Source organism: Cavia porcellus, unplaced genomic scaffold, assembly GCF_034190915.1.
Source record: "Cavia porcellus strain 051 isolate PalLab524CR breed Dunkin Hartley unplaced genomic scaffold, mCavPor4.1 scaffold_21, whole genome shotgun sequence".
NCBI classification, from domain to species: Eukaryota; Metazoa; Chordata; class Mammalia; order Rodentia; family Caviidae; genus Cavia; species Cavia porcellus.
Genome location: NW_026947504.1, coordinates 13,967,081 through 13,980,226, shown reverse-complemented (window position 1 = coordinate 13,980,226; position 13,146 = coordinate 13,967,081). Strand labels below are relative to the sequence as shown.

Sequence of the window (13,146 nt, the reverse complement as noted above, 5' to 3'; positions counted from 1 at the left end):
ACTCCAAGTTTAGGGGAGAGCTATTATGTATATCACACATAGAAGAATCCTAAATCCCCAGCTGTGAACTATTTATGTCATGTTTCATACGCATAGTATCTTGGGTGCTAGGAGAGATGCTGTCTACTAAAATAAATATGACTCTGTCTTCAGGAAACTTATAGTTATGGGACCAATGTGCACACTCAGTATGTTCAAGCCATTGGTCAACATTTGTACAATAATCAAATATAAATGATTCGTGTTTCATAAGCAGATGCCAGCTAGGTTAGTGACACTTCAAATGGAAATAATTCTCACTTAGTACCTAAAAGAGGCAAATTGTCAACTGGATCTTGGTAGGAAGGAGAAACAGAACAAATTCTAGGAAATTAAATTCCAGATTGAGAGGTAAAAATAGGTACAGGCAAATTGTATAGGTGTTGAATGATAATCTCAAAACCCACTCGAGTTCCAGGCATACTCTGAAATTGGGATACAGTACTTCACACATAGATGAACACATACATCTTTGTGAAGAAGGGATTTATAGCTTTTGTTATATCCTTAAAGAATTCTGAAATCCCCCCTCCAAAAAAAATCAAGATCTACAATAAATTGTATCATTAGAAAAGGGTTTAGGTTGTGGATCTTTGTTCATCAAACATCAGTTGTGCTTGGTGGAGTCAAAGATGAGTCAAACAGGAGCTCTGCCCTTAGTGAAATATGTTTCAGTAAGTAGAATAAGTATACTTGTGAGAATGTCCTATAGCATATTAAATGCAGAGTAGTAGAGTTATGAGGAGGAAGGAGTTGTTTCCAATCAGAGGGAGCTTGTGGAGAACTTCTGGAACAAGTGGGATTTGAATTAGTGTTGAAGGACCATTGTAGGAATTTTTTCATTCAGCCAGTCAACAGGTATTTTTTTTCAAACCTGTTAGATGCCAGACCCTATGCTAGTGAATAACATTCTGCCCTCAAGGGACATGCTGTCCAGGAAAATGAAATGTAAGCAAGCACAAATAATGGAGAAAAATGTCTTGGGTAAATGAAATGGCACAAAAGCTGCTCAGCAAAGAGTTTTACTCAGTTTGAAGAATTAAACCTTACTAAAATATCAGATGTATGACAAGGATGACAAAGTTAAAAAGTTGAGTCTTGGAGATAAACTGCCATTCTAATAAGTAAAACCTACAGCTATAAGTGAAAAGCTTAAAAGGGATTTTTGAAAAGGAGTCATAGACCCAAAATAAATAAATGTAAGAACTATGTAATAGATGTGGAGGGACAGAGATCAGACCCACGAGGCTGGTTGAAAAAGTGGTTTTGAGACGAGAGTAAGGTGAAAATTTCAGCTCCTTCAACTATTAATCTTGCAAATTTGGGCACGTTATTTAACCTCTCTAAGCCACTTCCCTATCTGAAAAACAAGGGAACATGCTGAAGTCATGGCGTGGTGATTAAATGACATAAGATAAAACCCAAAGCACAAATGAGGACACAGGGATTTAGGTGGAGAGTGTGTGAAGAAGGTCCAGAGTGGGGCTGGCTTGCTGGAAGCTAACTCAATAGAAAAGTCTGCTTCTCTCAGCCACAATATTGAGATTTTTTTTTTCCTTAGACTGAAATCTCCTGAAGCCAAGACAATAGCTAGTTAATTTCAGTGAGTCTTCTTCATGACAGTTGCAATCTTTTCCCAGCAGTCCTGCCATAGTGAAGGAATGTGTGGCTAGAAAAAGTTTCCGTTGAAGACTGCTTCCTGGAAGGGTGATCTACAAATCACTTGGAAAGTTCCTGGCACCATCACCAGGGTCTGGCCATTTGCAAAGTGTCTATAAATCTTCCAGAGGTCAAGGATGAGTGTGTGGGTTTTTTTCTCCTCTCTGAAAGATTTGTTTCTATCAGATATTAGGCATAGTGGTGAAAGCTTCTCAAGAAAGGCCATGAGGAGATCAGGCTACCCATGTGGAAGGGATCTTGTGTAGACTTTTCGTCACACTGCAGTTCACTTGGGTAAGCAGCCTCCTCTTGCTTTGCAGACACTTTGGCAGTAACTAAAAGTACAAGATCCTTTCTGCTTCCAGCTTCAGGACAAAGAGATAGAAGAGAGAAAGCACGAGAAGGAGGAAGAAACAAAAAGGAAGCAGGAGTTTTTCATCGGATCTCAGAAGTGTGGGAGAAACCCTTAGAATATTAGATGTTTTGAGAGTCCTATGAATCCTTCTCTTTTTGTTACTGTCCACTTTTTTGTTGTCAGTAGAAATGAAGCCTGCACAATTTGATTTCAGCTGTCAGTGGCAACCCGTCCTGGTTACCAGTTTATCAATCATACATTCATTTCTGTATCCATTCAGCAATCCCGCCCTGTTTTCTTCATCACTGTTAATTTTTCCTAGCTGAGGCAACTTTCTCACTGACATATAAGCATGTTCGCATAAACATATAAACCTGCTGACATTTCTGTAATACCATTTTTTAAACCTTGTGTTGACCCTGCCTACACTCCTTTTTTTCTTCTTGCATGTGGTCCTGGGGATTGAACCCAGGACTTCATGCATGCTAAGTCAGTGCTCTGCCACTAAGCCACAACCCACCCACCTGCTGCCTCATTTATTGGAATTTTGTTGCAGCAAAAATTCTAGAAAGGGTTGTTCATAATTGCTCCCTTCAATTTCTCTCTTTCCTGAAATCCACTTCCCACCTTTCCGCTGTGATGATCCTTGTCATGGTTGAGTGAGCTCCACAGTCTAAGTCCAGCCATCAACTCCAGCCTTCTGCTTTGCCCCTCAGCAGGGTCTGACATGGTCATCAATCCTTGTTCACTTTCTTTATTCTTAGCTTTCTTTATTTCCCTGATACCTCCCTGGTTGCTCCTCTGCTTTTCTCTGATTTCTCACAATTTCTTCAAGTAAGTGCTCCAAGGTTCAGTTCTTCATCTGTTGCTTCTCCTTTACTAAGTAGACTCTCTGAATTTTTATCTGCTATTATGGCTTGAATTTTTCTCTAAATAAATACTATCTGGATGCTAATAATTCACCAATTTATATCACTAGCTCAAATCCTTCTCCTGAACTCCACAAACTCCTATGAACACTGTTACTTTTTTAAAAATTTTGTTGTGAGACAGGCTCTCACTGTGCAGCTGAGACTGGCCTTGAACTGACTGTGTAGCCCAGGCTATCCTTAATCTCACAGCAATCTTTCTGCCTCAGCCTTGTGAATGCTGGGATTACAGGTGTGTGACTCTGTGCCCAGCTCCCTTTCACATATTCCATGCTTGAAACTAAACATGTAGTCTTCAGCTCAAAAAGCCTGTTTTGCCCATAAAACTCCCAGGCTCCATAACAACAACTTCAATGTGCCAGTTTCTCAAGGTAGAAACTTGGATCCTCTTTGAATCATTCCTTGTTTTGTTTTGGTTTGGTTTGGTTTTTCCATAACCAAGAGTCAGTCTATTGGCAAATCCCGACAGCCTGCCCTTCAGCCTGTATCCTGAATCTGACTAGTTCTCTACCTCTATGTCCAGCACCTTGGTCTGAGCCACCACCATCTTCTACCCAGACTACCTCAGCCCTGTGCAGTTCCTGAGCTCACCTATACCCTCTGCTGTCTATCCCAACATTGGTTCCTGTACAAGCCAACAACCCATCATAATAATCTCCAACAGCCTTTACCTGACTTTTTTCCACTGAGAGAGAAAGAGAGAGAGAGAGAGAGAGAGAGAGAGAGAGAGAGAGAGAGAGAGAGAGTTGTTTTGGTACCAGGGATTGAACTCACAACCTTGCACTTACCAGGCAAGCACATGAACCAGTGGGTTAAATCCCCAGCAGTGTGTGTGTATGTGTGTGTGTGTGTGTGTGTGTGTGTGTGTGTGTGTGTTTGAAATGGGACCTCACTAGCCTGGAACTCACTGTGTCACACAGGTTTGTCTTTAACTCATGGTAATTCTCCTATCTCAGCCTCCAAAATGCTGGGATTACAAGCATACACCACCTTGCCTGGTTTCATTTAGCATTTTTTAAAAATGCAGCAAAATGCCTACAGCATTAAAATTTACTATTTTAACTATGTCTACGTATACAGTTTGATACATTGCATTACAGTGCCTGATTTACAAGGCTACATGATCTAAGCCTCCTTTTTCTCATTCCTCCTCTTTTCCTGGCTTGACCTGCTCTAGCCTCCTGGATCCTTAACACATGCACGCTTCTCTCTTGGGAGCATCCCACAGTTCCATCTGCTTGAAACACTCATACAGATCCCTTCACAGTGAACACCCTCCCTGTGAACCCCCTTTATAAATCACCGCCTCTCAACAACTTCCAGCATGTGACTCTCCCTTACTCAGCCTTTTGTTTTTAATAATATATGATAATACAATAAAATATATTATTATATAATAAAATATATATTATATAATATAACAATTTATTGCATTTACTATTATCTTTTTCCTACAATTAAAACATAACTTCCTTTTGGATAGATACTTTATCTGTTATTTGATATCTCTGATACCTAAAATAATACTTGACACATACTAATGTGCTCAATGGACATTTGGGGTGATTAGTGGATTAATGAATGAATCTATCAATACTCGGTCCTCCCTGACTTTTCTGCATTTAATAACTTGCATCTGTATCTGAATTGCATGGTCAAATATTTTCTAAGTATCCAGTTGTCCATGGGTAGAAAACAAGCACTGGGTGTATACTAGACTGCCTTTCCTCATGAATACTTATTACAGGTTGAGTCCTGCTGGTGAAGAAAATCAGTATTAGTTTATTCATTCTACCTTATACTATTTACCTACTGTGTGTCTGATATTGCTTTCAACTGTTTTAAAATACTCATGGGCAAGAGAGTACTATTTTAAAATATTATTCAAGATACCCTAACTTTGAGCCATAAACAGTGAGAGACTTTAAGTAATTCATCGGTGGAGGGGTTGTTTATTTGTTTTGTTTTTGTTTGTTTGGATTTTTTTTTTTTTTTGCTAAACCATTTGGAACCATCATAGCATAGTGCCTTGTGAATTATTAGCAGCAGTGTCTTTATTTTAATAGAGACTTTATACTTAAGAAGAAAGATTCCAACTCTTCCTACTACATTATTCATTTATTTCTTCAGATCCATCTGGAGGCCAAGAAAGAGCATATTTTGTGCAGCATTTAATTTGTCATTTATACAAATAATAGAGCTCCATTGAATACAAAGATATTGTAGAGATGTGTTACTTTAAGTCATGTTAGTGACTTCTTACAGGCCCTCTTAAGTTTAAAAAAATTCCTTTTCTGTAGCTGAAAGACCTTCATTATTACAGTCTTTGAATTACCTCCCTTTTAGAAATTTTTGCAATTATCTCAAACTCTTCTTCTAGATCCTCTAAATCAAGTGCTCTTGTGTCCAAAGACCAGTTGTGTTTTGGACATTTTTTCCAAATATATCCCTGTATCCAGTCCTTATTATATAGATTTATTAAACAAGGGTCTCTCATCTCAGGTTATTTGCTCAAAATTCACTCAGACTGTCTTCATAGTCATCTCCGTCACTCTCCCAAAGAGCTCTCTACTTGGAATTCTGTCCTCACTAACGCAGCTGCTTCCATTTCCTATGATTCTAACTTCCTACAAATGCTACAAAATGACCTTTTAGGATAGCTCCTTCTCTTTACTGATCAGCCTACCTAATGTTATAGTCATTAAGTACCATTCCAAATAAGAAATTCCCCTTGCCTCACATCCCTTAAAGTGTTTTCTACATCTATCCAATAGGAATACTTTATTTGCTGATTCTTTGTTTAAGGTTATTCCTTCTCCCTAGTTTGGTTCATGTTGATATTGGCTCTCTTTGGTTCTCATTCAGCAGCCCACTGAAAAAGAAGATTGAGAAGTATCTTCTACATGCTGAGATAGTCAGCTAGGCACAGGGGCTCCAATGATAAGCAAGCCTTTTGTGACATTTACAGTTTAGAGACTAAGACAGGTATTTACAATGACGCTAATGCCATTGTGATAAGCACTCATGTAAGAGATGATAACTGATGATGGAGAAGTTAGGGACATAAGGAGGCTGTGTAATTAAGGGAGCTGTCTGTGCCTTGACAGATATCACACAAGACTGCTGAGTGGTACCTGAGCCATCTCATAAATAGAGGAATTTTAGCTTTCTCGAAGTAGGCACCATGACTTTCTTTAGAACATCAGGCCCAGCAAATTTCTGACCAAAGATGCACCATACAGATGCCATTTGAGGTCTGTTTGGGTGGCACAGTGCCTGCTCAAGAACCCCTTTCCCCCAAAGATGTGGGATCCTAAAGTCCTAATGACACTGAGGTCGGCTGTTGATGTCCCATGTTGTGCAGATAACAGATATGAATGGTTGACAGAATGTGTGCTTGCCTGAGCAGTTAATTACTCTTCTGCTTTTTGAAAGAGCAAGTGACAGATGGTAAACACCTTGAAAGCAGATTCCACAGTGAAACACAGGCATGCAGGCAAGTCTGGACAGCTATGAATGTCCCGCTGGATTTTTTCTGTCCTTACAGATTTAATAAGTTTTAGAAGTCCTTGCCCTTTGGGCAAGTTTTGTTTCAGCTACAGGAAATCTCTCTCTTCTAGGCTTCTATGTTGCAGGAACTTGTTTTCAATAAAGAGTAATTTCCATCAACCAGCCTCTTCCTAGCTTGTCTTAAACGGGGTTAGTGCTGGAGATTTGGTCATCCTGTGGAAACTGCGTGCATGTTAATGGGAACAGCATGGCCTTCATTACCCACCTGCTTCCTACCATCTGGATTTTCACAGCTCAGCAAGCATGGTGGGCTTCCTGCATATTAGTAGCGAAAGCTTGGGTCCTGAGGGTGTGGCTCAGTCCCTTTGTAGTTATAATTTTGTAATGGATATGAGTAAATTGGAGTGGGCATTCTATCACAGTAAGCAGCTTTCACATTTGAATGGTTGGAAAACAATGTAGCATCTCCACAGTAAGGAAGGGAAGAAACAAATCACCTTGATAGTGGTAACCAAACAGGTGGGAAGGGAAATTGGTTGGGTGGCAGAATAAACTGAGAATATGCATGTGGACATTGGTACAGGGAGGCTGCAGGGCCAGGGACCGGTTTTTCCAATTCAATTCACGTTAATAGTCTGGCTCGGTGCACAGTACTATGAAGAAAACAAAAATGGAACCACATGTCCATTAGCATATGTTCCAATTCAAATAACATAAAGTCTATTAGTGGTTTAAACCGCAGTGTCTGTTCTTTAACAAGTCCAGACATAGGCTGTCTTAGAGTAGACTTCAGTGGCTCAGATATGTTAACAGACATCCCATTTTTCCATCTGCTATACTTAGCCTCTCGGTCTTTTGAGGTCCTTTACTTTGTTGCTTCATGGTCACATGATTGCTGGCAGTGCTCCACATATTTTAGGATATATAACCATATAACCACATGGAGGAAGGGAGCAAGGAGTTGTCAGTGCAATCAGAAGGCCTCTCTTGCTTTCTTTTATTCACGAAAGCAAATATTTCCCAAAAATCTCCGAGTTTCTCTCATCCCCTTCCCAACAGACTTTTCTTCATGTTTTATTGGCCATATTTGAACCGTTTGACCACTCCCCACCACAAGGAAGGCTAAGCATGTATCTGATTTTTCACCCTCTACAGTGGGACACTGCGCTCAGGCAAGGATAAAAGCAATGGGTAAGAATAGCCAACCAAGAGTCTCTACACAGGCTTGGTGATGTAGCTCAATGGTAGAGTACTTGCCTAATATGTCTGAGAATCTGGGTTCCAGCTCCAGCATTGCAGAGAAAAATACATAACATGTTACTGGTCACTAATGAGCTTGGACTCAGGTGGACTAACATTGAAAAGTACCACTTCATACACTGTAGCTATGGTTAAGTAGAAACAGCAGCTGTGACATGATCTTGGGATTTAAAATTATTAGAGCCTTCTACATGCATTCTTTCATATGAGAAGAGTATCACCACCAGGTCAAAGTTAAAACCAGTACACACAGAATTAATTATATTCAAATGAAAGGGAAAGGATTCTGTTTCCAAATACCAGATGCTGTTTCAGTAACACAAATATATACTCGGTGTCAGGCAGGAAGTGTGTACTGCACACAGTAGGGCAGGTATAGAAGCATGCAGCACAAGGGTTACCTCGTGCTTTGCTTGGTCATAACAAAACCATCCCCCTTTTATTTTGGTGGGAAACATTCTAAGACTCTCCGTCAAACATCAGAACTTCCCAGAGAAGATAGCTGCTCGCTTGGGACTCCAAACCAAGACCCGGAAGGGGACCATAGCTTTATGAAGGTGGGAGGCATAATTGTAATTCCCACTGGGAAGACTCAGAATCCCCTGTTGGTTTAATGATCCAGTATCACTGCCTATCTAGCTGAAAATCTCTGTGCAGAAAATGACAAAGGACATGAATCAAACACACACACACATACACACACATACACCGCTGCTGTACATAATGCCAGTTAATCAAGCACGGTAGCCTATAAACAATCCCCCTACCAAAGTCTTCTCTGCAAAAACCTTCTGACAACTGCCACAATTTCCCCACTGTCATCCACTGTTGATCCCATTTGCCTTCCTTGCCAGTATCCGTGTGCAAGGTGGAAGCCCAGAAAACCACCTGAAGCTGACCCAATCTTCAAGAATAACTCCAACTATTGAGTGGGTAGAGTTAGTCACTGATACAAGTAAGGTAAATGGATTTAATATTGTTATCTGCCAGATGTTTCTTTGATGAACAATAAAACATTTAATGGGCTCCAAAGGCTAAATTGTGTTATTCTTTGATTTCCATCCCTGTGATTGATATTGGGAAGCAGTGCTAGGGACCTGTTAGTGAGCAGTGTTCTGCCAGTGGCCTGTGAGTTCAGACCCTAGGTCTAAACTGACTCCTCATCTTGGCAGATCTTCCATGTCATGTGAGCTCTGTGTCACCTAACAATCTTGATGGCACTGCCTGGACCCCAGCCTCACATGGCACTGCAGAGTGAAAGTGAGGGCTCCCTCCTTGTTCCTCAGCCTCACAATCACATTTGCTAAGTCAGTATCTATTAATTCAGGTAAATAGGAATTTCATGTATGAGATTGTTGGTCCAACACTTTTGTAGGATGCTGAGATTCATTTTTAAAAAGAAAAAACTCAGTCTAACAGTGCCAGTTGAACAAGAAATGGGATTACCAGGCCACCATTTTGTGGAAATTAAATCAGCACAACAAGGTACGGAGAAGGGCAAACATCTTATCACTTAACTAAAAATTACCTTAGCTACCTTTGACTTCCATCATTGTTTTGGGGTTTTATTGTTATTTTGTAGCCCATTGGTGTTTTATCTACAGGAGACAGGAAAAAAATGCCCAAGTTCATAGATTCTTGCTCAAAAATGTGATTAGGCAGAGCATTTCATGAAATATTGAACTGTCCTATAAAATACCAGTGAAAGCTGTGTTGAACTTGAAGCATTGACTCCTATTGATCATGATTTGAGATGGTCACTCTAACTTCCCCAAAGCCACTTCCTCTTGTGCACACACACATTCCTTTGTCTCAAGCTACGCGTGTTTTGCAGTTTATTTGTTCTCCCAAACGGCATGTTAGAAATGCAAAGTATGTGTATTAGAAGTTTCAGTACCTTGAAATTGGAATGTAGGGTGAGTCATGAGTGTTGTGTCAATTATTCAACAGTCCTAGATGAAGATATGTAGAGATGGATGGGTCAGTAAAGTATTCTGGTTCCATCTACCAGTTTAGCCATGATAAATGGGTCAGGAAACGTTAAAGTTCAAAATAGGAATTAACTTGAGCTGCAGTGGCAAAGGTAGACTGTAGCCTGATGTGAACAATCTCATATGTAAACCAATCAGCTGGTAGGATTAAAAGAAAGGTAAAGCCTGCGAGTGCTGAGGAATTTTGGGATCCAGCCTTGCCAATCACTGTTTCTCTTGCAAAATGAGCTACATTCTCAATCCTCATTTTTTTTTAAATTTGGAGACAAGGTTTTGCTATATCACAAAGTTCCTGAGACTGAACTCAAACTTGCAGTCCTCCTGCCTCAGCCTCCCAGAATACTGGGATTACAGGCATATGGCGCTGTACCCAATTCTTACAAGATTATTGAGAGAGATGTGGCACTGATGAACAATAACACTTAGAAAACAAATAGGACATGTCTTACCATCTGGACCATGCCTACTATTCTGTATTGCCAAATTCCAATAATATTGGCTGAGATCATGTGGCTTAGATGAGACCTTGAATCCTACCTTTGACCTTAGTGGCGCCTAGGAGCAGATTAAATACATTTTCAGAGTGTAAACAAAAGGAGAGTGTATATGTTATCCCAAGGAAAGCAAGTTTTGTTTCATTTCTTGGCAACTGAGGCCAGGGTTCACCTTGAAAAATGCTGCTTAACCCTTTCTTGTAATACTCATCCTCACCAAAATGAAAGGCCTACTTTTTTGTTCCGAGAATCAGTGAAATGAATCTAAGAGCACCTGAGTCTACCCACAACTCTAGAGCTCTGTGTTAACATTGCTGCCCAACCAAAGGGCACAAACTACACACAAGCAGAATCTTAAAACTGAGCCCTTGAGCATAAACAGGGCATTGCTAACCCCAAGTCTGAGCTCCCCTTCACCCTTCCTTTGTTCCTTGCTACTCACATTCTGGGAAGTGTTAGTGTTTGAGTAATCTGAGCACCTCAACTCATCCCTGAATATTTGACAGGGCCTGAAAGTGAAAAGAAACAGCTTACCTGCCTTAGGTTCCATCCAGGTCAGGAATATCTGTGCTTAACTCTTTGCTAATCACTCACTGGAAAGCTGAAACTAGTAACTAACATGAGAAGTGCACCCCAGCACTCTGTGCTCTGCATCAGGGTGTCCCAAACAACTGCACATCCTGAGCCACCTTCTCTTCTCGGTACATGAGAGTGATTTGCTAAGAGGCACAAACTATAACAAAAAGTGATCAGTTTCCCAGCCGTACTGGATGTGATTACTCTGACTCCCAGGCAATGGTTATATAAGCAGCCTGCTAAAGTTATATCAAGAGCTCAGCATAACTTCCTTTGCATTGTCTCCCTAAACTTAATTCATCAGAGAAGTCTTCCTCAGAAAGTGGACTCGATTTCTGGCTTAGATCATTAATAAGGAATGTGCAGCACTTTCCAGATGAAAGCTGCATAGGCCAGAAGGCATAAGCTGGTCACCATAAACTACATTGAATGCAGAAACAAGATAGCTTTTATTATCATAATGCTGAAAAAATTAGCCACCAGAATATAAAATGCAAGAGATTTTTGCATAAAATTTAGATGCTTGGCTGCTGCTTCAAAAAAAAAAATGAGAATGTCAGACAATGCAATAATTTTTGGCTCTAGGTGCCTTAAACTGAGTAGTTTCTTGTTCCTTAGAAAGAGCCACCGCCTTTTCAGTGTACCTGGATTACTTCATCCATATTATTCTGTGCCTGGGTAGGAGTGGGGCTTGCTACCTGTGAGGTGACTCATCTAAGAGGCCAAAATAGGAGATAGTGAATTTGTCTACAAATGTGCCTGAGTTGCAAGTGACAAAGACTGATGCTTATTATTTTGGCTTCTGCACAAAAGATGACCATTAGAAGGATTTTATAGATGGAGAAAGATAGTTACTGTATGTCAAGTAGAGAATTTTACACTACTTACCTGAATAGATCAAGCATACGAGGAAAACCCTGAACCGATGATACAAAAGTAAGATTGGAGGTTTCAATTATTCAGGGGTAATTGCCTTACTTTCCACCTCACTGTTTCCCCTTTGCTTTCCTTATATAGACATAATCTTCAGCATATTTCTCAGTCAAAAAGGCCATAGTCATAATTCCTCTGCCTCTTTTTCTTCCTTTTTTTTTTTTTTTTTTTTTTTTCTCACTTGCACACTTGGTAGCAATTGTTGGAGCCCTACAGGGGAATAATTGGGGAGAATTAACCTCTGACATTTTTCTAAAAATAGCTTTAATAAATCCAATCATAGGTAATTTACCTGTCCATGTTTCTCTGGGAGTAACCGCCATTGAAGAAAGACTTGGCAGGCTGGCGTCCTTCAGCGATTATCTGGGATCTGAGTTACTGGCGCCTGTGTCTTTTCTCTGTTTAGAAATACAGAGTGCAGATTGCCCTTTCCCCTCTGACCCCATGACCTTTTTTTCTCAGCACCCTTCCAGAACTGGAATAAGTCCTTGCTTTTCCATAAAGGTGTGCTGGGCTAACACAGAAAGGGGGAGCATGGGTGGAGCTGGAGCATTTACAGCATCCTTCCTTGAATTTCCAAGGGTCTGGATCTACTCTGTTCTTCCAATTTTGGCTCCAGTGTTCCAAGCATCCTAACCTTGCTTCATTTAAATTGTCAACCCTAATTTGCATTGTCACCACCATACCCAATCTGGAGAAGTTTTCTGATGTTTAAGACAAGGAAAGGAAAAAAGCTACAGGTCATGGGTGGGTAGAGGAGTTGTGGTTAGCAGACATTAGACAAGAAAGCTGTCACTTCCCTGATCCTTAAAGAAATTCATTTTCCCAAACCAAAAGCTCCAAGCATGTTTTTCCCTTTTGTTATCTCCAGATGTTCCAAGAGAACACCGTGCAGTGTGGGCATCTAGGAAATACACGTTCCCAAGTGCCACTCCTGGTGGCATTTAAAATATGGAACATAAAATCCTCGTGAATTCCACTGCACAGACAAAGCTCTAAGCCCTTAAATGCATGGAAAAGTATGTCTATTATCTATCCTTTCAAAGTAAGTGTGCAGTTACTTAAATTGCCTTTGTCTTCTTCTTTTCAGCTGACATTATCTCTACGGTAGAATTCAACCACACAGGAGAATTACTAGCGACAGGGGACAAGGGGGGTCGGGTTGTAATATTTCAACGAGAGCAGGAGGTAAGTGGCAGTGAATGCAAAATGCCCATTTTCTTCTCTTTTTAAAGGAGAGCTCCTACTGTTCCTTAATCCTTATGTGTCATCCTTAACCTTGCTGCTTTGTTCACAAACTTAAAACTGCAGAAGAGTCATCAGCATTACCAGCTCCACACTCAGACTCAAAAGCATCCTTAAAAAGAGCTTTTTCTACATATGGCCTTATCTTTCCAAGC

General features: G+C 40.4%; 1 protein-coding gene across 9 annotated transcripts in view; it reads left to right on the top strand.

The window, feature by feature from the left end:
• Positions 1-13,146, top strand: part of Ppp2r2b (protein phosphatase 2 regulatory subunit Bbeta) — a 452,685-nt gene that overhangs the window by 331,636 nt on the left and 107,903 nt on the right. For all 9 annotated transcript variants that reach the window (XM_063232320.1, XM_063232325.1, XM_063232323.1 and 6 more), the window contains one exon: positions 12,837-12,934. In XM_063232320.1, the coding sequence (XP_063088390.1) occupies positions 12,837-12,934 (98 nt within the window). The remainder of the gene's footprint in view (positions 1-12,836; positions 12,935-13,146) is intronic.